This window comes from Strix uralensis, chromosome Z, assembly GCF_047716275.1.
Source record: "Strix uralensis isolate ZFMK-TIS-50842 chromosome Z, bStrUra1, whole genome shotgun sequence".
Taxonomy (NCBI): domain Eukaryota; kingdom Metazoa; phylum Chordata; class Aves; order Strigiformes; family Strigidae; genus Strix; species Strix uralensis.
Window position 1 is genome coordinate 13883675 of NC_134012.1, and position 27907 is coordinate 13911581.

The 27907-nt window shown below is 37.3% G+C and overlaps 1 protein-coding gene across 8 annotated transcripts in view; it reads left to right on the forward strand.

Annotated features, from left to right (window-relative positions):
* Positions 1-27787, forward strand: part of PIK3R1 (phosphoinositide-3-kinase regulatory subunit 1) — a 59634-nt gene extending 31847 nt beyond the window's left edge. For 4 of the 8 annotated variants that reach the window (XM_074857118.1, XM_074857119.1, XM_074857123.1 and 1 more), the window contains 14 exons: positions 702-794; positions 2520-2594; positions 5659-5790; positions 6684-6885; positions 7085-7164; positions 16803-16905; positions 17570-17668; positions 17793-17973; positions 18444-18569; positions 19613-19755; positions 20026-20202; positions 20314-20382; positions 22680-22850; positions 23282-27787. In XM_074857118.1, the coding sequence (XP_074713219.1) occupies positions 702-794; positions 2520-2594; positions 5659-5790; positions 6684-6885; positions 7085-7164; positions 16803-16905; positions 17570-17668; positions 17793-17973; positions 18444-18569; positions 19613-19755; positions 20026-20202; positions 20314-20382; positions 22680-22850; positions 23282-23471 (1841 nt within the window). In that variant the 3' untranslated portion in view covers positions 23472-27787. Of the gene's footprint in view, positions 1-699; positions 795-2519; positions 2595-5658; positions 5791-6683; positions 6886-7084; positions 7165-12824; positions 13252-14775; positions 15043-15260; positions 15436-16802; positions 16906-17569; positions 17669-17792; positions 17974-18443; positions 18570-19612; positions 19756-20025; positions 20203-20313; positions 20383-22679; positions 22851-23281 lie in introns of those variants that run through there. The other 4 variants (XM_074857120.1, XM_074857126.1, XM_074857124.1 and 1 more) reach the window with 4 other exon arrangements.
* Positions 27788-27907: the final 120 nt, after the last annotated feature.

Sequence of the window (27907 nt, forward strand, 5' to 3'; positions counted from 1 at the left end):
TCACATCACAGAGCCAGAACATTCTTTTATACAGTTTGTTCTCTCTGGGAAGAAACTGGATTGCATGAAAATTGACTTTGTATAATATATGTATGTAGGTTTGTTTGAATCTGCAAAATGCCCCTTTCTGATTATACTGCTATTTATGCTTAACTAGTCATTGTAGAAAAGAAAATTCTTGCTTCAAGAAAACTATACTGTTAATAGTATTATTCTTGAAAATGGAAAGCAAACAGAAGTTACTGAACTTTTGTATGAATGTGAAACACTGCTATTTCAAGCCTTTGTAAGTCTGTTTTACCCAGGGGATCAGCACCTCCAGATGGTGATGTGTTTAGATCCCTGGTGCACACTGGATGTAAATGTTTCAGACCAAAAGATTTTTTTTCATTTCTTCCTTGCATTGTATTTCTTTCCGTCCATATACTGCAAACTTTTATTGTGTTTACTTTTCCTAGGCAATATGGAGAGTGATTCTAGGACTGACTGAGGTCCCTAAAAGGAAATGGCATAAAAACGCAATCATCACAATTTTTATTCAGCTTTCTGATTACTTGTGGAGTGTTCATGTTTAGGCCTGGCAAGTGGGATTTTTGTTCCGTTCTTAAAAATTAACTGGTTGCATTATGTGTCATGACTTTCATAAACAGAAATTGCATTCACTTGTAGCTTGGCTTATTTTTCTTCTTTTTCTTTTACAGCTTTTTCACTTCCAGATCTTACGGAACAGTTTGCACCTCCTGATGTTGCTCCACCAATTCTTATCAAGATAGTGGAGACAATTGAAAAGAAAGGTAGGCTGAAGAATGATCTACCAAGGCTCATTGTTACTTATGTGAACCAAGACTGCAGAATCGGATCCAGAGCTAGCATCTCCCCTTTTTAGAGCTGCTAGTGCATCACAGTGCTTAACAGATATTAAATAATTTTAGTTAAAGTTTGTTGCACTGATTTCTGCTCAGTAGATGCTACTTGGACTGTAGGAGCAAAAACAAAGCTTGCCTCAAATGACATTTAATAATTCAACTAATATAAGTATTATTGAAAAGTAAGGAAGAAGGGTTTGGTATTGCTTTGTTTTTTCTAACCGATAAGCACCTTAAGTTGGTTATAGAAACGCCATCATAACATTGAATTGGATACACAGCCAAACAAGTAATATTTAGCCCCAAAGCTGGCGGGGAGGAAGAGGGAATCAATATGAAAAGGTTACAAGAACTGTTTCTATGCTTCAGGAGCCAGTTCTTTATTGCTGCTATATGCTGACCCAGCCAGTGTTCTTTTTATGTTTTTTTTTTCTCTCCTGCTTTCCTGTATTGATGTCTCTCCATCCTTTTGAAGCTTTCCCCTTTCTTCTACCATGTCTTTCCTCTTTTGTCCAATTTCTCTCTTCCTGGCTCCTCCCCTGATGTCACCTTCATAGTCCTGGTGCAGTAAGGAGCAGCTCAGTGTGTCCTGCTCATTCAGTGGCCTTACTGTCAGGGAGCGAGAGGTAAAGCGGTATTCTGATCAGGCTCGGGCTGCTGTCCTTGGGGACATAGGTTCTCACATACTGCTCTGACACTTTAAGAGAATATAGGCCTTTCCTGAACGAGTAGGAGCTTGCTAATATCAGTGAGAAGGGCCACTATTTAGCAACACATTGCATAAGCAGCTACTGCTTCCAGGAAATGCCACTGATACTATTAAATCATTGGTGCTCTGCATCCCTGCATATGGTCTCCTTCCTTGTGTCTTCTCTGTTTTCACTGAAGTAGGGAAGCTGTAAACAGTATCTTTCACATAAAAACACTGTATTGGTGTCTTTTATTCGGGTGGATTATCAGACATATTATATGACATATACAGATATTTTCTCTCACACCAGTGATGTGACACTCACCCTACATACACTCTGAGGTTACGAGCTCTACGGGTAGTCAAAGGTGATCTAAGGGTTGCCTGTCCCATAGAAGGGACTCTCTGTTGACTGCATAGGGTGCCAACGGTTAGGCATGCTTGTAACTTAGAAGTCTCAGTTAAATCTTTATGGCTAATTAGGGTGTGTTAGAACTTTTGTCATGTCCCTGTCCCACTCCTGTGGGGTGGCCTGACTCAGATTGCTCAGTTCTTATCCACCTGGAAGACCTGGTGCTTCCAGCTGGCATGTAAAGGAAGTGTAAAGGAAGATCTGGCTCCCATGTTGCTTCTGGAAGGTGTTTTATTCCCCGAGGTATGTGAATCTGTTTCCTAGTCCTGGCCTTCTGCAGTCAGCCCGTATAGAGTTGTACAGGATATGTGGGACTGCTGGCATCTCTGATCCTCCTTGGCCAGCTCTTTATGCAGACACAGCAGTTTGCCTGTATAAAGAGGTGTCTTACAGCCTTAAAAAGCAATCGAATTCTGTAATGTGGTAGGTGGTAGTTGGAAGAATGTTGCTAATTTATACTGTAAGTACTTACGTGAAGAAAACAGAAGTATGTTGTGTTATGACAACAGTCACTGGAATATTAATGTATCCCATCGATTTTGATTTGAAGGTCTGGAGTGCTCAACTTTGTATGGAACACAAGGCTCAAGCAGCTCAGCAGAATTAAGACAAATTCTTGAATGTGGTAAGTACAGTTTTCTTCCTTAAAGATCTAGTCAGATCTTGTGGTCAGACTGCTCCTCTTTTCTTTGCTCCCCTACTCAGCTTATATATTTATATGCTTTTATATATATATATATATAAAAAAAATATATATATAAAAATATATATGCTGGTTCTGAATAATATAATATTAAAAAACCAAATATAAGTTAAAAAAGGTTTCTAACTTTTACACTTAATATGAAAGGTATTTTCCACTTTTACAGGTTGTCTTTTTTTCATGGCTTCACTGCATGCTTTTTTCCACGAAAAATTAATTTGATCATTTCTTGGTCACTTGCTTGTTCAAGGACTGACAATTTCACTGTACAGAGAAAGGATGTTTTCACAGAATCACAGAATCATTCAGGTTGGAAAAGATCTTTGGGCTCATCGAGTCCAACCATCAGCCCTACTCTACAGGTTCTCCCCTACACCACATCCCCCAACATCTCATCTAAACGTTTTGTTCAGAAGCAAGATAAAGATACATTTTCCTGTAATGCTGCAGGTCATTATTTTGTAAACAAGTGGCCATTTGTTTACATACTGTTCTGTGTTTGCGTTTTTTCAGTCCCGTAGGTGGGGAAGCAATAGCTGCATATTCCCTGCCTGCTACAGAGATGATGCTGGAAGGGAAAGAGAGAATTGAATTAATGTTTCTGCAGTAGGCTGGGTTTTCAGGTTTTGCACGGTAAAATGCAGCTATACTACATACCCTTTCAAGTTTCCTGAAATATATTTCCTTCTCTTTCTGGTACTCTTTATTTCTACTTTAGGCCAGAATATACTGGCATGGCAACACACAGTTTCAGTACGAGAGATCAGGAGCTATTGGAGGAGGAGTGCTTAACCACACCTTTGCAAACTGAGGTGCAGTGTGGGGTGTGAGCTTCCACGTGCATAAAAGAGTACAAAAATACAAGGGCTAGAAAATGAAACTGGTTACATGCCATGTTGCCAAACAGACAAAGGAAGCAAACTCAAACTGTGAATTAGCTATCTTCATTTTTAGTAATTGCAAATATTAACAAAATGAACAAGAGATGATACTATGAGTTGTCTGTTCCTTCAAATCAAAAGTGCATCCGGTCCTCTGCTGAATGTGGTAGGAATGAAAAAGTATATGAGTGCAAGCAGGGAGAGGAGATATGCACATGGTGCTAGCAGCCTAAGCCAAATTTTTAGTATTGTAATTATATTTTCCAATACAGAGAAATCAAGATTTTCTATAGCACCAATATGAATGTATCTCTTAATTTATGTGAGTCCCTTCTTAAGTATCTAAACTGAAATGTGCTTTTATGAAAGGTTCATCTGTCTCCTGAGATCAAGAACTTGTGGTTTACATGTATTCTTATTTGAAATTTAATTAGGTTTGAGAAAAGAAAACAGGACTTTACTTCTTAGTAACAGTGTATCTTTCAGAGTTCTCTTTAAGATAGGATCAGAATTTTCCAGGACAGAGCCGGTGCAGTGCGTGTCCAGATACATGGATACAGACAGATCTCATCTCCTCTGCCTACTCTCTTTGAATTAGCAGACTGCTAATTCAGAGAGCAAAGGTAGTGTTGGTCTCAAAGTGGTTGGTCTCGATATTAATTGGATAACTGCCTGTTAGCTTCCACACAGTGCTATGGAGCGGAGCTCCAAAATCAAAGCTGACTTGCATCTGGACAGCTCAGCAGATGGAAGAGTTCAGGTCTGTTTATGACATTACACCCAAAGAGCTGCAGAATACCACAAGTTTATTCTTACTCATGTATTCATTATAATAATTTGGAATACTCTTCAGAGAATGGCTCAACATGGAAAGAACAGGATTTAACTTGGCTTGTGAAGTAAAAAACATCCTGTGAGCAACAAGACTCTTGAAAACTATTTCTTACAAATCTGTGGTTGGACTCTCTGACACATAATTGCTCTTGTAGAATTCATACCCGCACTGCAAGTTTTTTATCATTGGAACCATTCATAATGCCTTTTTTTCTCATGCAAATTCTTTGGTGTCTGATAAGAATTGAGCTCATACTGAAAGCTTTCCTTTGTGGAAAACAGACAGGAGGTGGAAGAGCACTAAGTTTCTCACTACACCCTCTTGGCTGCCTTTTTTCACAGTATGTGTAGACACGCCACATATGCCACATATCTGACTCTTCTACCTCCCTGTTGAATTTGGTCTAAACTGGCCAAATAGGTTCAGCAGTTACTTTCCAGGGGAGCTAGCTATCCTAGAAAGTTGGTCAGCAGTAATACCTCTAAATTCTTGTACCAAATGTGGATCTTTCTGTAAACATGTAGGACTTTACTGCGCCAGAGTTTCATGTTTTAAGATGAACCCTAGTGTTGCTTGCACTAATTAAGCATTTCTATTTTTATTTTTGCTGCTGATATTCCTTGCTCTAACACTAACAAGTAGTCCTTTATGTGACACTTCCAAACCTTAGCCCAAGTCATAAATATCCTGGAAGGATATCAGGTTTTACAAGATAAATCCTAACAGTTGCATAAAACACCAAGCACCCAGTTCTGCATGTGTATATTTGTTTCGACTTCCTCACATGAATATTTACAGACTTGGAGCCCCATGTTGTTAATCAAACTTCCAGTCATAATAGAAGTAGCTACCAGTAGAGAAGCTGCATTTGCCCAAACCCTTGACTAATACTTGCTTCTTACACAAAATATTTACAGGTAAAACAGACACCTGTTACAAATATTCTGATGTTCCATAACATTGCCAATATGCAGCAAGTCACTACCATTATTGTGAGTTCAGCCCTGCACTGTATATGACAGAAGGCCACACACAGCTGTGGAAGTAATTTGGTTCATCAGATGCCAAAGACCTGGGCATGGTGTTGAGCACTGTGTGTTCTTCACCTCAAATAATGTTTCTTGGTGTCTCACATTCTTTCTTAAGAGTTATTTCCTGTAAATCAGATATAAGTTAGCAGTTTTGACTTGGTATAAAGCCCTAATATCATAAGCCTGTATATTTTTTCCAGTTTCAAATGTCTAAAAAGTATGTCGCTCTTTCCCTTTAGATGCCTCTTCGTTGGATTTAGAGACATTTGATGTGCACACTTTATCAGATGCTCTCAAGAGGTATCTCCTGGACCTGCCAAATCCCATCATTCCAGCAGCTGTTTACAGTGACATGATTTCTGTAGCTCAAGGTATGATTATCACATTATTTCAAATGTCAGACAAAAAAGCTTGTACTGGGGTTCTGAATATCCAGTCGTCCAGCTGTCACCCACAGAACAGGGAAGGTTCTGCACAACCTGGCAGCATCTCAGAAAACATGTATACCTTCACCACTTTTGATGAAAGCTGTTCTAACTCAGATCTAGACATGCTTTATTTAGTTACCTATTTAGGTAAACATAATGGAAAATATAAGGGATAGCACAGTTCTCTTCCTTTTAGTAAGCAGAATAACTATAGAAAAACTGGGGGGAAAAATCAAGGACTTATGTGTATGCAGAAAGCTAATTTTTAACTTTTTATCAGTGCTGACAAAGTAAATGTATTAGAGGTCATGGTGTTCTGCAGTACATTGGGAGATGCAGATTATGAAGTGAGAAATACATGCATGTAAGATTCACCATCTACAGTGGTCATGTCAAACAAGTACAGCTTATAGGCTTTCAGCCTGTGGGCCAAGTATTCTGTTATATATCTCAGGACAGGATATTGTTACTGGTAACCTTCAAAGTTAGAACAGCACCTGTGAGACTTATCTAGTGCATCTCAGAATTACCCAATCATGTGTGACACTAAACACAAGACAGCCTTCTACCAGTACACTCTGAACACATTGTGGTTTTTACCAAAATGCGTATCTGTTTCCATTTGACTTTTAAATACTTGTTCTTTACTCTTCTCTAAGCATTTCACTTTTTTTCAAAAGAAGAAAGAAGTCTGACGGCACTAATGAAGGACAGAAATTTTTTTTATTTTTTTTTTTCATACAATTGATGCTTCCAAAGGAGTCATATATAGTTTCATTTTACTTGTGGAATGTTCCTGTGCTGATATCAAGAGCTTTTTATCTGTTTGCTTGCAGAAGTGCAGAGCTCAGAGGAATACGCACAGTTGCTGAAGAAACTCATCAGATCTCCAAATATACCTCCCCAGTATTGGGTCACACTCCAGTATTTGCTCAAACATTTCCTCAGAGTTTGTCAAGCCTCCAGCAAAAATCTCTTGAATGCAAGGTCTCTGGCTGAAATTTTCAGCCCTCTGCTTTTCAAATTCCAGATAGCAAGGTACGTGGATCATCTGCACTTTATTTTGTACTATAAATATGGGTTAGTTGTATACAAAAGTAAGTTTAATGAATTAACTTTCTGACCTTATTTCTAATGTGGAGGGCATAGTTGTAAATTTTTCCAATGTTTTTTGAATAATTCTAATGTAAACTTTTGCATTTTTCCTAGTTCTTACTGCCTAATCCATCTCTTGCAGCTCTGATAATACTGAACACCACATAAAAATACTAGAGGTTTTAATCACAAGTGAATGGAATGAGAGACAGCCTCTACCAGGTAAAAAAATATTTTTTATTAAAAAAGTTACATGCCATTGTTTTCTTAAATATTAAAATTTAACTTATGGACAGTATATGCTTGTTGTTTTTCTTTTGTCATCAGACTTAATCCAAAAGTGCATAATTACAGAACTAAGTAGAAGTTATTCATATATTCTGTAGTGGTGTGCAACATTTTTCACTAAAATCATTTTAGTACCCACAGTTTGTACAGCGTTAGGACTTTCATTTCTTTTTTGGTAATCAGTGAATAGGAACTTGGGAATTTTTGAGACCTGTAAACCAATAGAATACATGTCATACAGTGGTGGTGGGGTAAATTCTCAAGATTTTATTTAACTTTGACTTTACTCACCGGCAAATTTTCTTAGAACTACTATACCCCGTAGAGATCATCAGAAGAAAGTAAGATTTCCCCCTTTATATATATATATATTTTAATCCAGAGATTCAGAAGATTTATTTATCAATAAATAAAAACCAGAAAATATTAAGACCCCATTCAGGAAAGTTAGACTACACTTGTATTGATTCTGTGAGCATCTAATTTACTCAACAAACAGTAAAACCCACCTCTAATTCATGTAAAAATCCCTGGTTTTCAATCAAATATTTGGCAGGAGCAAGGCAGAGTTGCTGACAATGTGTAAAGGAAATTATTAATACAGGGGGACTTTAGAAGTTAGCTTAATGTAATTCCTTTTATATCTTATTAACAGAGAATATCCTAACAAAGGATAGGGCAGTGGTGAACAGAGCATTGGTCAGGCTGTAACTTTCCCGCTGCTCCATTCAAAGTATAAAGTAAAGTTCATGGCAGTAGGATTTGTAGGGCTGCTTATGATTTGAAGAGCTAGAACATAGCAGCAAAAAAGTGGCAGCAGGAAAATGCCTTATTTCTCATATTTCAGGTAGACTTATTGTATAATCCCCTTCATCAACTAATGAAGATTAATTTAAAATGGATAAGATTTTTGTTCCTGCTGCTTTGACTGGAAGGCTTTTCCAACCTTGCCCTCTCTATTAGGAACTTTTCCCTAACATTTAGTGTACATCTATTTTCAGCTAGTTTATACCTATCTGGTTTTGTTCAATTTTGTCAAAATAGCTAAGCAGGCATTTCCAGAACCACTGTGTGTTTTCCTTCCTAATGCTTCTTAATAACCAGGAAAGTCTAAACTTTTAATGATTATTTGTCCTATTTTATTAAGAATCAGCAAATAACTGCTAATTGTTAAAGAATTATTTTCTTTGCCACCTGTTATAAGCCTTAAAAAGCACAATATGTGATTGAATCCTCTAATACTAGAATTTGCTAATAGCATTTTTAAAAATCATATGTTTGCAAATGCATTAGAGTATGTAAATTTATATGGCTAGAGGCACTGATTGGGAGGTTACAGAGGTAGGGTCAACAGTGAGAGTTTCTTAAGTTGCACTTAAGAGATCACTTGGTTGCATATTGTCCTGAGTTGCTTCATGTGAGGAAAGTGTAAAAGTGAAAGATGTGGATGTTAGAACTACTAACGAGGACAAGGAGTCTAGTCATCTTGAGAGCATCATTAGAGTGCTTGAAGAAATGTGGCTGTATCCATCAGATTTATAGGGTTTGACACTACATTAATAATTATAATCTAACATCTGCTTGTTTTTAATATTCCTTCTGCATTAATTAATATTTCACAATGCAGTAGTTTATTTTGAGGGTCCTCCTGAGATTTTTCATCTGATCTGTTACAAAAATAGAACTCCTTCCTTGTGCATTTCAAAGTCCATCTGGGGCAGTGGAATGTTTTTGAGTAAAAAAACATTTGCACATCTATTAATATGCTGAAAAAACCCTCAGATAAGAATTTTCAAGCTTCGTAGTCTATGGTTAGCTAGCCTGTGCTCCTAGTTGAGTCTTAATAGAATGTTACCTAAGTTTACAGGATTAGGACACAAGTCTGTTTTCTACACCAAAATTCACTCAGTGACCTGATCATCTGAAGTGCTCTGTTTTTATAGTCCTCATAGAAGATCTGTTTCTCAGAATTATCATCTTCAAGATTCTTGCTTCTAGTGGCTTGAGTTTCCATAAAAGTTGTTTAGAGACATTGTAATAAAACGAGATTCCTAGAAAAGATAACTTATTTTTTATCACAGAACAACTCTGGACTGATTTTTTTTTTCTGTGTCACAGTGTTCAACAGCAAAATATGCATTTTAGTTTGTGAATTAGAATAGTGCTTAGCCCTTCACAAAAGTTAAAGTACTAAAGTTAAAGTACCTGTTGTGCCTATGTGTGTGAAGATATGTTGCAGGAGAAGTAAGATTGCAGAAATGGTTGTGTTTTGGATAATTGGTAAGCAGATCCATTTTCTGATTCCTGTCTCATTCTTCGAGTTTATCAGTAGGAGAGCCAAAAGATGGTGTTAGTGGGCAAGCTAAGTGATGTAGCATTCCATTTTAACACCCCAACTTGATGAACAGCCACACAGGCTTTAATTTAACCAGTAATGCTGGTTTTACAGTCAGAAAGAACATGCGTGTCTCTAAATATGCTATTCAAAACAGTAGTATTAGAAGAAAATCTCTTCATTGTAACAGATGATAGCTAACAGTACTGCTTATGTCTCTCAGAATCTCATGCATCATTCAGAGGCGTGAAGGCATGTGTGCTTTTAGAGGTAAATATGGAAAAATAGGCTATATTTGTAGGTGTAGAAGACTGGATGGGGGTATTTTTAGTTAATTTTCAAGGATTGCAAAGTCTCCTGGGTTTCCCATCTGGAGGAGGCCTGCCCTGGATGGAGGTCCCAGAGCCATCCATGAGGCCCGACAGGTGCTCAGGGCACCATGGGCAGTTTGGAGCTGGTAGCAGGTCATACAGAGGAAAGTGGGGTGATAGGAGAGTTGGGAGGTGATTTTCAGGGGAAACTCAGGGAGATGGAGTCCTCCTGAGGTCAGAGAGTGTTAAGGAGCATGGATTGGCTTTGGGTGTGTGAGATAAGGTGTGTCTTTTCACAGGAAGGCAAAGAGAAAGGGGGACATGGTGGCAGATCAAGGGGACATGGGAAGTTGGTGGGATTGTGGGCAGACAGGCTGGTGAGGAGCAGAGAAAGAGCTACTGCAGTGGTGGGAAGGAGCTGCCATCCTGTGCGGATGAATTGAAGCATAGCCTGTGCACAAACTAAAGCTGAGCTGCTTCATCTAGACAGTCTGTCCCAGTTTATTCCTGTTTCCTAGGTTTGTAAATATAATTGCAAATAATGGCTCAAGCTGTGAAATATTGCAGTTTTAAGCTTGAAGAGGTACGTTTTACTACTGATAGGGTCATAGCTAAGAATAAGTGAAGTAATGAGACTGCCTTACACCTAACTGCTCACCCGCTGAGGATGGGTTGAGAGTCCTGGCAGTATCACCAAGACCAGACACTTTGCTTTTAGCTGCACAAAATATTAGCAAGCATGGTAGTATAACAGCCAGAGCAGAGAGGTGTAAAGGCTGATCTTGTTCCTCTTGGAATCGGGCACAGAGCTCCCCTGGACTGCAGCAGTGGTCAGGCTCAGCCCACAGTCCTGTCAGTAGTGCCTTGGGGACACAAATATGTAGGAACAGTGTCCCTTGTTAGGAATTTTCTGCATCATGTCTCAGATTTGGCTGGACGGTCAGCAGTGTGGAGTATGGTGTGGAACCTGCAGAAGGCAGTCAGTCTGACCCAGGCAGAGCTGATGCTGCACAGGAGGGATACTGCGCATCGGTGCATCACCCGGCAGAGGGCTCCCGTTCTAAGCTAATAAAAATCAGCCTTCATACCTGATTTAACGAAGAGCAAAATGCATTGTTAATCACCATATTTAGGAATGCCGTATTCTTGGGTTAGGTTTTGACTGTAGACTATGCTTTATGTTTCTCAATACCTAATTGAAAGTATTTGGTAAAACTGAAACAACATGTACGATGTTATTAGAATTTTTTACAGATTGATATATGTATGTGTGTGTATTTGTGTGTATGTGTAACACACACATGCAAGCCTGTCAAACCTGATCAGTTCTCTTCCTGCTTCATACATAATTTTTTAGAAAAAAAGTGCTTTATAGGTAGAAGAACACCATGAGTATGACTGCAAAAAATAGTAGGTTGCTGACTTCCTGCAAATACAAATCTATAGATTTTTACCTTGGGGTACCGCCCAAGGTTTTGAAATTTAAATTTAAATAAAAGTTAAGATAGGGCAATTGTGTGAAAATGCAGGTGTGTGCCTGCCAGTATCTTTTTTTGACAAGACACTTGACTCCCTGTGCAGGATGATTAGGAACTCATTTTTCCACAAGGCACTGGAATCCAAAAAAAATCGGACTTAGGAACAAAGCCTTATCTTTTATCTCTGTGTGTGTACCCGTGCTTTTTAAAATGTTAAACAATTCAGTGAAACAGGTTTGGGTTGTCTTTTCTCCTTTGAGAATTCGCTTCTGTATTGTGGCCCTATAAAACAGGGAAGTGTTATCAACTTCTTCTGTAATTTTAACAGTAAATAGGAGGCATATCAGTCAGCTACTGTCAGAAGTTGGATTAGTTCAGAAACACAGGTTACCATCGCCATTTGAAGTAGGCTGTACCTTTATGGCTGTGCTGCTTTAAATGCTATATAGGATTGATGATTGTTCAAGTAGGCGAAGGCTAAAACTAGAAAAGCAAGGGATTGTTATAGGTGAAGGTAATCGATGAACTGTAAGACATCAAAAATGTCCTACAGATATTGGGGATTTCATTATTAGGTACAAGTGGTATTTAGTAGCAGGAGAGGATTTTGGTAGGTGGAGTGTTTGGGAGGTGAAAAATTTTCAGTGTCATTTGACTGCCAGAAGGAGCACAAGCAGATCTCAAGGAACACAGCTACTGGAAGTTCTCATTGTTTACAAAAGTGGGAAGAAAATATTAATCCCCTTCTCTTCTCCGGACTAAATCTTGTGGTCTGCTTCCCCTTTCACTTTGAATTTATTTCCTTGTAAAAGTATAGCTGGTAGAGAAGTTAACCTCTGTAGGCAAGGGGGAGCAGGCTCTTCAGTTGCTGCTCTGTTCCTTTAGCAAGTCTGAAACACTAAAGCAAGGAAAACATATTTGACCTAAACTGCTCCCTCGCTGTAGAGTCCCTTTTTCTGCCTGCCTGCCCAAGAAATGAGCAATCCTGAAGTACTGAAAAACACCATGGATGCAGACAGGTGTTTTTCTACTATTTTCGGTTTATAGGTAATGGATAAAATGCCTCACAGCATCACGCTAAGGGTCTTCAAGCAGCACCTGTATTTGTGAAACAGTGTGAGTGTGTAGGAGGTGATGCTGTGCTTGCAAGCAGGCTATTTTGCTTGCACAGGGCTGCTCTGAGAGGTGCAGCTCTTTTCAAGGAAGATTTTGATTCTGTTTATTTCTGCAGTAAGTTAGTTAGCCACTTCCTGTATTTAGCTGTTCATGGTGCTTTTCTCGACTTTGATACTGCACTCAGCAGTCCATGACAGACTATTTTAAGGCCTCTTACAATGGTCTTCTGATTTACTTAGCTAAAATGAGAAAGTTAGCCCTGCATTGGCCACTTGTTAGCTGATGACAACTTTTAGTTTGAATCTGTCACCCCCTCCCCCATCTGAAATCCCTGGCTCAGCAAATATTTGAACCTGCCCAAGTTAATCATGAAACTGAGATCTTTATCTGAGAGAGACATGCAAGCTACCAAGGGTGGTGGTTGGTTTTTTTTTTCTTTTCGCAGTACTAAAGTCAGGTTCACTTTTTAATGATGAACCAGAGTAAGTGGATACCTTCTGCACAGCACAGAGCTTTAAGCAGTTAAGAAGAGCGAAAAGACTTGGATTTTCTCACTGCATGTTACAGCACGTTTAGGGATTTTTATGGAACATTGGTTATAAAGCAGAACAATCTGGTTATCGGAATTTTTTTTTTCCTCATTCCATTAGTAAAAGGAGTTTTGGGACAGGGGAGTTAAGCAAGATTTTTATAAGAGGAAACCAACTAATTTTTCAGGTTATTGGATTGTATTTTCAGGTTGTATTACAAGGGTGAGCATTTACGATGCATAATTTACAAAGTAAGTGATTTTGAATGTCTGTGTGTGTTTTCTTCATCACCTCATGGAAGTATTGAACTATAACTGATTACCAGGTGGAGCTTTCATGGTCTTAAGATATGTGAATGAAAGTCAAGTGCCTTGATACCTCTCCAGGTTATATAGGGAATGGGGAATTGCCTGTCTGCCTCCTGTCTTTTCTTGCCTGTGAGCTAGGCTAGTCTGAGCTGAGCACTAATCCTTTTATACAAGTGTGGGCAGTCCAAAATTTGTCCATGACTGAAATCCTGGAGAAGTAATTTTTCCTGAAAGCTTTTATTCAACGGAATAAAAAAATCTTACTGATCCCACACAAGGCCTAAATGCAGCAATGTAGCCTTTGTAGGAAATCTTTATAACTTAATTTAAACAATTACCTTGGCAGCTCAACTGTTTGGGTAGCAGGTGGGCTAAACCTCCAAGTTCTGTGTTTGGACTTGTGTCTGGAATGATTTTAGGTATCCTATTTCATTTTGGAAATGGAAGGAATCTTTGGAGCATGTCTACCTAAACTGGGAGGGGACAGTCTACTTCAGAATGACTTTAAGGTTGCTAACATGTAAAGCAAACTAGCATGCATTTTTTTTGTAGTTGTAGGTACTCTGGACATGTTCTTGTATGTTAATGCTTGTCTAAAAGGGGTAGACTGCTGAGGAGCACAGACGAAGGGTAGATCTGTGTCAAATATTTGGGAAGGATATAAATTGTGTTAATTTTTTTAATGAGTATTTGTGAGATAGAGCACATTTCAGCCACACCAGGATTTCTTACGATGTAGGCGCAGATAGTTGCTACAGCTACTCATTGTTGTGGTTATTTCTGGTATCTGGTTTTCTGCCCCCATAGATTATAGCAAGTATAAAGCATTCACATTGCTTTACATAGCATTCTGCTCTGGAATTCATAGTCTAGTTCTGTGCATGTTTCTTTCAAGGGGTCTGAGAGAGTTACAGTCAGAGATGGGGAGGGGGAGTTAAGAAGGAATATTTCTAAATGGTAGGAGGATACTGATGAAGTCAAGTGAGGAAGGAGACATTGACAAGGGACTCTTGCTTTTAAATACAGTTAACCTGACAGCTTAATGAGAACAGAGTAGAGAAACAGTGTGAAAAGGCAGCTCTTGTATCCTCATAGACTGGCTTATTATGTTCAGCAAAATCACTTTTAAAGATCTTGCTCAGTTCTGACTTTCTCCCACAGTTTAGGCAAGTCTGCTGAATGTAAGATTACAATATTTGGTTTTTAGATTTCAAAATGAGTTAATCTAAATCTGTTGGAATTGTGTTTTATTACAAAATTATAAGGGGATGAAGACATCTCTGCAGTAAGCACATTTTGTGTAATAATATCAAGTATATCAGACCTGTGTGTCCATTAAAATAATAGAAATCTGCACAGTTTAAAAACATAATCCATATTTCATTATGTGGAGATATATTTGTCTGTGTATATATGTGTAAAATGAGTGTGTGATGGATACACACACACACACACAGAGTCATGCTCTTTTCCTTTCTGCATCTTGAATATGTACAGTAGGTCCAGAAGCCTTTTAAAGCTTTTTGAATGGTAAACTTGCTGCATCCAAGCAGAAGAATGCAACTGAGATGTGATCAACCTACTTCTGAAGGGAGCTGCCTTGTGTGTGAGTGTGCATGTGTTGTGTGCGTGTGTGTGTAAGAGCTACATGCTGCAGCATATCAGCCTTTTGTCATCCTGCCAGGATTGGACTGTACCATGCTGCAAAGTCAGGAAAACGAGCTGGGAACACGGGTGAGAAGAGCCCACTCACTCCTTTTGTTTGTAATACCAGGTTTATATTGCTGTTCTGCTAAATGTAGATCCTTTCCAAAACTGAAATTGTTTTAAGATTAATGTAGAACAAAATGATGAAACAGGAGTGGTCTGGTGACATTATTTTGACATGATTGGCTGAGGATTATGATGTAATAGGTTACAGTGCAGCCCCTTATAGGTTTTAAAATGAATTCCAAGACACCATTACAAAGAGAGCCTGACTCTTTTCTTGTATCTGAGCTTACTCAGTGAAACTCATACAAATGTACAATACTGTTTGGAATATGGAAGAACTGGATATAGAATATCCTAAGACAGATATAAATTGTGGCACAGACTTGATGTTTTACATAGAAATGGATCCACCAGGTAAAACTGTAGCCTTATTATGGAAGACTTAATTAATTTTGGTATTTACAATAGCTGCTGAAATATTCTTAGTGACTATGTAGGATTTCTTTACTTTGTCATTGATACAAATAGTTTTTCCTTTTTTTCATATATCAGAATTAAATTGTGGTTTAGTGCATGGTGATGATAATTAGAATATTAACCTGTAGAAATACCTGTCTGCTTACTTCACTGAATTTTTACTGAATTGACCTGTTTATTTTGGTTTTATTGTCAGATGTAGTTCTAGTTCTGCTATTATATCATAAACATTTTCTATTTATTTTATTGCTATTTTTGCTCTCTCTGTTCCACACTGTGTCTAAAAGAAGATGCTGTAGTAACACTTCTATTTCCTGAAACAGTGATTGCAAATCATTGTTTTGGACTGTTTGAGGAAAAACAGATTTTAAAATCTAGCAATATTAATTGAATACCTGTTACTGCATCATTTTTTTTGTATCATAAAAAATTATTACGCTGTCTCAATATCAATTGCAACTTTAAAAACACCGTCTTTTGTAGCTGGTCATAATATATAGGACAGGGATGTCTGTAAGGAATGATGTACTTACTGGAGAACTGAAAGAGCTGGGTTGATTTTTAATCCTGATTCTGGTGTAGTCCCCCTTGCTACTAAGTCAGGAGTGCTGCAGTATCTTCTCTGGCACCCACTAGTATACGTATGCAGCTTTGACATTGAGAAAAAGCGGATGTGTTTTTTAACTGGTCCTGGCATTTGGAACATAATTTATTCTGTAGAATACTAAGATTAACACAAGGGATATTTGGGTCACAGATGGGTTTCTCAAAGTGTTTTTTTGGCAAATCATGACACAGAATGCTGAAGATCACAAAACCCCAATTCTTAAAACATACAGTATTGCTGTGGGTTTGCATCTTTTATTACTCAGCTTCTAGGTGAGGAAGCAGCAACATAGCTCTAAGATCATTACAAAGGAGGGAAAAAAAGAGAAATTTGTCATGTTTTATTATTTGTATTCACCTGAAGATAGTGGAAGAAGGTAAAAGCAAACTTCAGAAATTTTTCTTCTCAAATGCTTTCTTCACAGGGAGAGGAGATGAGTATGGTGTTATACTTTGCTTAAAATATATTATTTCAAGAGTAACATACTTTTTTGAAACAGTACTATCTTTTTTGTTTAATTATATTGTTTTCAGTAAAATATCTTAATTCGTCTAATGTCTTTTAAAGACTGTTAGTGGTGGAAAACTATTTTGTAACTATTTTTTTTCTCATTCATATAGTAATGTGTATTTCAAGGAATATATGGTCAGGTTTTCAGTGAGTTATAATCAACTATTTTTTCCCCTTTCATCTGCAGCACTGCCTCCTAAGCCACCGAAACCTAATACTGTAACTAACAACGGCATGAATAACAACATGTCATTACAAGATGCTGAATGGTACTGGGGAGATATCTCAAGGTAAATCAACTCAAGACATGTATGCCTTATGTTTGGATTTATGTTCTTGCTATGCTATTCTGTGTGTATGGATTATGCTTAAATATAGAAAAATTACAGTTCTAAGAGCCATTTTTAGGATATTTTTGAACACAAACATACTATGGTTGGTTTTATTTCAAACCTGACTAAAAAGTTACTGGCAGTCAGTTGGAATGTAGTATGTGAAATGATTGTTCTGTTACTTTAAGACAGCTATATGAAATGCTAGCATGAAAGGACAACATCAGAAAACTTTTTTTTTCTTGTCTTTCATCCAGAACCTCAACTGTAGGCACAATAATTAACAAGCCAGACTAACAAGTCCCAGATATTAGCAACATTTTTAACTCTACTATATATAGATACATTAGACCAGCACTGGCTGCTCCAATTGTGCAGGCTTGTATGAACAAGCAGAAAGACCTTTGCGTGAATATAATTTGGTCCAGCAGTGAGAGTACATAGAATATGCCATTTTTATATCCCAGTTGTTCTCCAGCAATTTAAAATAAACTGTTAAGTAACTGTGTGTATTAACATGGAGTTCAAGAAGGCTTCTAAAAACCACTTATTTTAAAACAGAAGAATTTAGAGCACAGTGAGAGGTAGCTGAAATAATTGCTTACTTTTGCTTTCATTTTAGAGAAGAAGTAAACGAGAAGCTTCGAGACACTGCTGATGGTACCTTTTTGGTACGAGATGCTTCAACCAAAATGCATGGGGACTACACACTTACGCTGAGGTAAGATTAGTTACGCTAATGTCTGTAATACTTGATAGTAAAATGCAATACTGCATTTAAAATAGGGTTTTTTAGGAAATAGTACTTGAAGTATGCCTAACGTTTCCACAAACTTTATTTGCAGGAAAGGAGGAAATAACAAATTAATCAAAATATTTCATCGAGATGGAAAATACGGCTTTTCTGACCCATTAACTTTCAACTCTGTGGTCGAGCTAATAAACCACTACCGGAATGAATCCCTAGCCCAGTATAATCCTAAACTGGATGTAAAATTACTGTATCCAGTGTCTAAGTACCAGCAGGTAATTTGGTCTATTTTCTTTGTGTTTCACTTAAATACAGAGAAATTACTGCGTACTGGGGAGTCATTTATCATGAAGAACTTCAGCTCTGTTAATATTTGAAAAAATAAACTGGGTATAAAAATGGATATTTTTGTTTAAAACCAACTCCACAGTTTGCAGATAAATAATTAAAACTTTAAATACTGCAGATACATTATTAAGAGATAAACTTATAAGTATCCCAGTCATTAGTGATGAAATCTATAATTTTCAGTATAATGATGAACACTTCCAATACAAATTTGCTTTTTGTCATTAATTTCTCATTTGTGTATTATGCATATAGTATATTTTATCTCCATATTGATGAAAGAAGAGTCACATTTACCATGTAACTATCTAGGCATTTTTAAGCAGTTTCATCCCGAAAATCTGGGCAATATAATTGTTTCTTTATGGAAGATCTTTGCTTCTTCTTATCATTCCAGGATCAAGTTGTAAAAGAGGATAGCATTGAAGCAGTGGGAAAGAAATTACATGAATATAATACCCAGTTCCAAGAAAAAAGCCGAGAGTATGACAGACTCTATGAAGACTACACAAGAACATCGCAGGTGAGCTAGATTTGAAACTGAAGGGAGAGTGGAAGACTTCTGTAGATGTAGAAAAATATTACTATAAATCCATATTGCCATCTTCCTCCATCCTCTTCCTCTTCCCTTCTGCCACCACTACCACTGCCCAAAAGAGGAAACATATACGGTGTGCTTGCTCAGTATAGTAGAATAACTTACTTATGTTTGAACAGTCACCACCTGTAACCTAACCCACCCTCTGCCCAAGTCTGACACCTGCATCCAAAGCAAGCACAGAACTATCTTGATTTACCAACACTTTTGCATACTGACCTTATCAAGCTGAGTTATGGTTTTCAAGGCACATTTTCAGGGAAGCATTGTGTTTTATTATTAGTTTTGAAGGGTCTGGTTTTATCTATGCAGGGTAGATGATGTGTAGATACAGTGCAGGAATTAAAAACTGCCCCTGTCCTTCTTTCAACTTAATCAATTGTTAGCCAAGCCTTGAAGTGCCAATGAATTAATGCAGTTTTACAGACCCAGAATCAAGACTGCTTCTTAAAATGTGTAAGAAATATAAAAATAATTGAAGAAAGGTGGAGAAGTGCAGGCAACTTGAACTAATGACTTAAAAGACATGGCTATCAACTAGCTATGTAGGGGCAAGAGGATGGACTAGATGAGCTCTTGAGACCTGTCCAGTACAATATCTTACACTTTTATTTCAGAAAGCCAGATGTGCGTCTAAGGACATCAGTTCGTACAAAGAGCAAGGTGCATTGCCATAAGGCTTTAATCATCACAAATAAAACTTATTTATACAAAACAAAGATTGTAGCTAGTTCTTCATCTAGCAGTTTTTCTTTCTTGGAAAACCTTATCATGGAAAGCCTCATCATGGTAGCCTTTTGCACAGGCCTGTTCTCTGTGTGTTATAAGACTCTGCAAACAGAATGCGTTCTGGTAAAGGAATACTGAGGTTGTCTTTTACAATATCCTGAAGTGTTGCTGTGATACAAGCCAATAAATCATCCACTCTGTCTGATAACAAAGTGTAATAACAATTATTTTATTTTCAGGAAATTCAAATGAAAAGAACAGCTATCGAAGCATTTAATGAAACAATTAAAATATTTGAAGAGCAGTGCCAGACACAAGAAAGATACAGTAAGGAATACATCGAAAAGTTTAAACGGGAAGGAAATGAAAAAGAAATACAAAGGTCAGTATTTGTATTTGCATTTCAAATTGTATGCTTTTGAAGAAACAATGCCAAGTATAGACACGCCTAAAACTAAAGCAAGATTGCAAGTTTAAAGTTGTTCAGTTGTAAGCAAAGAAGCCTCAAATGGGGTAAGTGTGAACACGCAAAATGTGTAGCTGCATCTAGTAAATAATCTGTTCTCTTAAGTGTCTACACCGCTAAATACCAGATTATAAAGCTATAAATAAGACATCATCCGAGTGTAACCTACCACATTATTCCATTCAGAATTATGCACAACTATGAAAAATTGAAGTCTCGAATAAGTGAAATTGTGGACAGCAGGCGTAGATTAGAAGAGGATTTAAAGAAGCAAGCAGCTGAGTATAGAGAGATAGACAAGCGTATGAACAGCATTAAGCCGGACCTCATACAGCTGAGGAAGACAAGAGATCAGTACTTGATGTAAGTATCATTATGAATTAAACAATATTTTTTTTAAAGTGTTCTTTTTTTTTTTAATTGTTATCCAACTTCTGTGACTAAAAATTGATTTTATTTGCAATTATTGTCCAGGTGGCTGACTCAAAAAGGTGTTCGGCAAAAGAAGCTAAATGAATGGCTTGGAAATGAGAATGCAGAAGAGTGAGTATTAAAAGATTTAAATATTTCTGGTATTTCAAATCGTCTTACACAAAAGTGAGTTAAAGCATCTTTAATTCCTGGACCAGACAGAGGAAATCTCAAGCTTGGGTCTCCAGTAACAATGCACACTGTTAACACATAGCAGCCTACGCAATGCAAGTATTAGAAGGGACTCTGTCTCACCCCCTACTCTCCATTATTCGGGGAAGTTCATAATCAGGTTACTATAACAAAGCACTGGAATGTAATCTGTATCTTTATTCTTACCAGCAAAATGAAGATCATAATGTGTTAGTGTCTTATAGAGATGCTATATGGATGGATAAATTGTTCAGAAGGTCTCTTAGGCATGGGCAGGCTTCTTCCAGATTTCACATGTTGGTAACCATGGTGCTATGTAGTATAGTGGTACTCACATCAGTATATCACATTGCTGTTGAAGATGATAAAATCATATATGCTGAAGAGTGGTCCTCCTCTGGTTTTGTGGACTATTTAATTTTTCTTGGAAATGGCAGGATAGTATTCTGTCATTTCAAACAATTCAGTGTACTATAGGTTATGACAAGGGCTTGGGTAATGAATACGTTTCACTTTGTTCCTGGGAAAAAAACCAAAATGCACCTGGTTGGTGTGAATGCAGACCAAATTTAAACAAAAGCAACCTACAAAATAATATCAAAAGTATAGTAACAGTGAAGAATGAACAAATAGAAAAACAAAGTTGTCTGAGTAGTATTTGTATTAACAGTTTCTTGTGTGTGCCTTTTACACTGACTGGCTGAACATACAGCAAAAGCAGCAGACTGACACTCTTTAGTGGATTTACATTCTAGCCTTGTCCACATCTGTTTTAATTTGGCTTGGTTTACTGAGTCTCCTACTGTTATCCTGGAAACTGTGTGTCTCTGCTGTGGCTACACTGGTAGAAGCAGGGGATAAAAATGGCATACATATTTTAAAGCCATGTTGCTTACTCAGTCTTAGCACAGCTCAAAGGTGATATGATGGAGAATACATAGTCACCTGTTTCCAGTAGTAATTCCATCACTTAAACAGTAGACAACAATACCAAGCTATGGTTTTAGTATATCATCAAAATAGTAAGTGAAACTGTTTAAAGAAAATTTTCCTTTTCTCTCACTCTATGACTCTTCCTGCCAGTGAGTCTGGTAAGTGCTTTTCTGCTGAAAAATTAAACTTCCAGAATATGACTTTTTCTTGTAATGCAGAAAAAATCGGTGTAATGAGCAGCAGGAAAAACAGGAATCACTTTCTTTAGGTGCTGGTTGAAAATAGAGCCCTGCTCAATGCATTTGGATATCATGAAGGACAAAGGAGTACACAGGATAAGGGACCTAGAGTGTCATCTGAAACAAAGGAATGCTGCTACTTTCTGAAAAATTGAATTCTGTGTGAGATTGCTGATTTCTGTAGACTACTCTGAGAATCTTCAGAAAGACAGAACTGTGGATGAGTGAGAAGTCACATTTTCTTAGACCAAGGAAAACTGATTAAAAACCTATTACAGAGAGAATAAATACCTTAGCGAAACACAGACTGATTGCAAGCTGAGCAGGAGAAGCAGGACCCACCAGTGCAGGCTGCTGGGGGGGTGGGGAGCACTGAAACTGCAGAATAATCAAAGTGGTGTCCACACAGCTGAACCAGAGACATCTTCTTTCATGGTGAGCTTTAGCTCAGAGGGTTCTCTGAATCAGCTTTATAGTTGGTGGCTGTTTTGGTAAAGAAGGCCCTACATTATATGCTCTTCCCATAATCTGGCTATAAGGAGAGAGAAAGAGCACTCCCTTTTCACAAAGCTATCTCTCCTATAAATAATTAATCTGTCTACCTGTACAACGGCTCATAGCTTTCCCAAGCAGCAGCTGTAGTTGATATGTTGCACGATTTCTCACTGCTGACCAAGTGTTCTGATCTTTGGAAATGAAGCTGAATCAGAGAGTATTGATTTCATAGGGCTTGCTATTTACCAAAACAGTGAGCAACAGTAGAAGTACTGAAGTTCTCACATCAGATTCTGAAACATAACATGGCATCCTTTCATATCCTTCTTCAGATTTACATGAGTGTTTTTAAAAGAAACTTACATATTATTTTTATTCAGTGGTTTGAAGGGTGCAGTATCACACAGTTTACATCCCTGGTTTTACCGGGGAGGCCTCCTACTAACCACTGACTTCTTTTTTCCTAAGTAATATGAAATAGGGACTACTTAATTCATGGATTTTGCTCTGCTATGTGTTTCACAAACACGTTTTGTCCTATTTCAACAGCCAGTACTCTATGGTAGAAGATGATGAGGACTTGCCCCATCATGATGAGAGAACATGGAATGTGGGAAATATCAATAGAAGCCAAGCTGAAAATCTGCTACGGGGAAAGCGAGATGGAACATTCCTTGTTCGAGAGAGCAGCAAACAAGGCTGCTATGCCTGCTCTGTTGTGTATGTACCATAATTTGTGAATGATGTAACCAACATTTGAGGCACCTAGCTTGAGCAGATAAACACTTGCCTATGCATGAATCCCATTGGACCTTTGCACTTAGAAGCAGCCCAACAAGTCCTGAGGCCATCCTCATTGCTGCTCCGTTTCCTACACAGCTCAAACCTGTGCCACTCCCACAGATAAGCCTCACACAAAAGAAGGGAAACCAAAGCATGGATGCAGTCTTTTCTGTGCAGCTGCTAAATCCTGCCTATGTCCGGCCTCCATAAGCTAACACAACATCTGCGAATTGGGGGTTAAACCTAGGCTTTTACTATTATTCCGCCACGGAAGACAGAAATTCTAGGTAGTGGCTAGCATTGTATCTTCTAGCTTAACTTTACTGTACTGACAAACTAAACACTAGTTGTTTTTTTTTCCTCTTTAGGGTGGATGGAGAAGTAAAGCACTGTGTGATAAACAAAACACCTACTGGGTATGGATTTGCAGAGCCATATAACTTGTACAACTCGCTCAAAGAACTGGTGCTACATTATCAACACACATCACTCGTGCAGCACAACGACTCTCTCAATGTCACACTAGCCTACCCAGTATATGCACAGCAGAGGCGATGAAGATCTTAATATTCTGGGTTGTTTGGGTTTTTTTCTAAAGAAGAGATTTGGCAACATTGAGGCCTCTGGAGAGAAAAGGCTTCTTTCAGCCTTACTCAAGAATTTGAGCTGCAGTATCAAAGCTATCTGTCTTCAGATGGGACTAGAGCTTTCCTTCACAACTGCAGTGGAAGAGATCACAGTATTAAGCTGTGAGCATATGTTTCTAATCTGAAGTGCTTTTTTTTTTAATTAAGAAAAGAAAAACATGAGAGAAATCCAAAACTGATCTCCCTGCAGGGACATAGAGGCCTTTAACCATGGTGCTTGTTTACGACCACTTCTGAAGCTTTACCAGCTAGAACATTGGATTCCCCAGACACAGGTATAAGAGGTCTTTGTCATTCGGTTATTGGAACTTTCTGGTCACGACCTGGCTTGGATTTAGTGTTGCTGCACTCTGTGAATCCAGACACACAGCATTGTGGATTTTTTTGGTTTCTGGTGAATGATATGTAGCAGAATGGCACTTTCATTTCTAAGGGACACTTTAAAAGGACTTAAGTTACAGGATGTTGTTCAGAGTAATTGTAATAGCAAAGTGCCAGGAAGTGTTTTGTTTAGACGTTTAAAAATCCTCTTTTAAGAATATATTTAAGACTGAAGAAGACAGGACTTTCAATGGCATACAGTATATAATAATGTACATAGTATTGGATGACTAACTATCATTGATGGAAACTATCGATACCAAACTGCATCTCTTTTTCCTTTTCTGTTCGCTGAAAGATGAATTATTAGACTATGCTATGCAATACTCAATTTTCTTTACACTGTAGTCTTCTCTGAAGCATATCTACAGGTTAAGCTTGTTTTTCTTTCTTGTTTCCTTGTCTTCTTTTTTTCTTTCTTTCTTTTGCCTGAGAATATTTTTTCCAATTATTATTTTTTGTTATTCTTTTGTTTGTTTGTTTGTTTTAAATAAATGTACAGGAAGCCATTGGCTTCAGAATTAAAACTATGAAATACTTTACAATTTTCTTTGTATAGAATATTGAGCTACTAGCTCAAAGTTTAAAAAGTTCATAATTTTTTTTTTTGACTAAATATTTTGTTGGGCAGTGCCTAATAAGCTTCAAAGCTGCTTTAGTCAATACAAAATATATGAACATTACAAAATATCACTGAGTCCAACAATATTGTTTCAGAGATATCTTTAAAATACGGTACCACACTATGTTTGCTTTTTGAAGCATTTTAAACTTCTATCATGATTGTCTTTGTATTTGGAAGACAAAAGATTGTGTACCCTTCTCTGAGAGAGATTGCAGAAAAAACAGAAAATTTGGCTACTGGGGTAGATAGTTTGGATCTCAGAATTAATACAGCCTTCATAGAAAACAAATGACTTCTTGACCTACTGTGGCAGAATTTTTGTCAGCGTGTAAAGGTATTTTCACTTTATATGAAGGAGGTTTCTGTAATCTGTTGCCTAGGTTTTTTTCTTGTATTAGTATTGTGGAAAAAAAAAGTTCCCACCTTTACTGAGAATGTTTGGGTACAACATAGAGGTAATTAAGACTGGAAGATACCTGCTTTGAAAATGATTAGGCTATCATATTTAACACTTCAAATTTTTGTAAGTTTGTAGGCTGAGGCTGTATCAAAGTGAACACTTCTATAATTTCAGGCACCAGAGAATTATGGTTTAGTTGAAGGAAACAAATACATGAATCCCACTAAAGCAAACTTATTAAGAATTCTGAAACAATTCACTCTGGGTTGTTTGCAATGGTTATTTATTGTCCTGACCACTGAGGAAGCTCACACATTGCAAATTAGTAAAGTAATGAAGTTCAGAGAAATCTTGGAAGAGTTTTGACTAAGTGAACATATGAATTTATTCTTCCCCCAAGATGGAAAGGCAAGACCCATTACTATTAAAGAGAGTTGCGCACACAATCAGAAGAGTTAAGACGCATGGAGTTCTCTCATAATAGCTCTGGTTTAGAGATACATGTGTTTTAATTCAATGAAGCTATTGGAAATAATAAGAAATTTTTCAGTCTGCAGTAGTTTTTATACTATCTTTTCATTTTTACATTATTCCTTCATTTCTGAGGCTGTAGATTTTATTTTGATTTTGTGCTCTTTTTTTTGTGGGTTGTCTTTGCTTTCCTATAGATATATTTTCTTACTAGAAAATATCAGGAAACAAGATTCAACCAACATTAATGTTTCAGGGTAGTCACCACTTAAAAAATTATTCTGAATATTTTTTCTGAATAGAAGTTTAGTGTTCATCCCTTCCTTTCCTCATTCCATACTCTTTTCAGGCCTGTAGGACCATGTAAATTTGGCTTAGTAATAACTGGTTTTTACTATGAAAAGCACCAACAATTACTCTAGCATGCCAGTTACGCTACTGGGCTTGAAGTTACAAATTAGTTCAGTATACAACAATTTAACACTTGTAGCAATCCAAGATATTCTTTGGACATATATTAATTTTGAATGTTAAATATTTTAAGAGCAAAATTGTATTTTTTTTCTCTATAAGCAAAATCTATGTAATCTGAATTGATGTTTCACGTAGCATTTGTCAAGAAATTTTATCGTAGTTAAGGCATTTGGATCTAATTTTCTTCATATTAAGAAAACCTCTGCTATGTCAGTGGGCCATATCCTTAGCACACCCAGCCCAATATGGAATATGATTTGTTCCTGTTGTGCTGTACAACTTCTCTTCATCTGTAGTTGTAGCAGAGAAAAAAAATCTCTGTGTGTGCAGATTTGGCACTTGCTTTTCTTGCACAAGCAACAATGAGAAATAAGCACTATGTTGTGAGGCTGAGTGCTTAGGACTTCTTATGGGGATATTCTGCCTACACAGGGTCTGTGCAATTTGCAAGGATCACTTACGCCCTCAAACTGGCATGAGTGGGTTTTCTTTGGTACTTATGTATTGTGTGGCCTCTGCATTTCACTTGCTTCTTAATGCACAGAGCTAAGTCCTGCCAAAGGCACTATTCACTGCAGAGTTTTTTGTACTTAATGTACCTTATTGTTCACTCCAGTTTTTATTTGATCTCAAACAGACTATATACAGAAAAAAAGCACGTGGATGTAACTGAAGAAACATAGTGCTTTTCTGTATTTCTATTGACATGTAGTTTTTCCATCTAAGATAATTCAAGGGTGGGATTTGTTTGGGGATTTTCTTGGTTTTGTTTGGGGAATTTTTTGTTTTATTTTAAATCCCTGAGTTATGCTGCACTGCAGCAGCACTTTCACAAGGCCTTTGGAAGGCTTGAGACATAACACAGAGAACCAAAACCCACAAGCAAAATTAGGAGTTTCTGACTTCCTTAAGTTAAAACTTGAATTTGCAGGTTTGGGGATGTATATCTGTGCATATGCGTGCACACTTGCTGTGATTATGAATGCATAGATCCCAGTATAGGTGCATTTTCACCAAACATGATCATTTTGCTGAATACAGTAAGTGATATCATTAACTTTCTTTAAAGACACACACATATGCACACTAGACCTTTGTGGGTGCAGCATGTTTCCAAATACAGTTAGAAAACTGAGTTTGTGTTGTTGAATATTTTCTTAAAAAAAAAAAAAAAGCTTGTCTGTATGGTTCAGTTATCTCAGAAATCTTGTCAAGCAATCTGTAAAACCAAATCTTCAAATTTTCTATTTGGTGTCAACTGTTCTGTAGTGAAGAAATGGCTTTGTCTTGTAATTGGCAATGAAATAATAATGCTTGGGAAAACATTCAGATGCTTCTAATGGGGAAAACTTCTGCTGATTTTCACACAGTGCTTTTGCTATGCATGGTATTAAGTTGGGAAAGTGAGTCCTGATATTATTTTCTTTCAGGGTCACTTTAGAAATGGGCAGCTCAAAGCACAATGCCTCTCATGGGACAAGGTTCCAAAATGCAACATTTTATGTAGAATCATGTTTTATTTCCTACAGTTGAAGACTGAATTGGACTGGGATTTGGTAACATTACATTGCACTTGTCCTAATGAGATTGCATTAGCTGCCCAAGATGCTGCTAATTTTTTTATTCTTGTTTTTAAAAATAAAGCTCTGTTCTGTTAAATGTCTTTAAAACATTAAGATTACTTTGTTTTAAAATGGTCTTTGAGGAGGTGGAGGGTAAAGTGGGTTGTAAATTGCCTTTACAAGGCAACAATGAAAACATGCCTCCTTGAAATTTTGTTCAAGCTATAGAGTTGATGGAGCTGTGTCTTGTTTTTCAGTTGCTTTAAAAATTGTAATAAGTCTTCAAGCAGAATAAAGGTTGTTTTGAAACTGTATTTCACTTGTTGAGTCTTTAGTAAGGACTTGAGATGTCTGTTTACCAGCATCCTTGCCCGATTCTTCCTGTCTATATGTGGTCTACTTTGAATATGAGACCCACATACTCATATTATTAG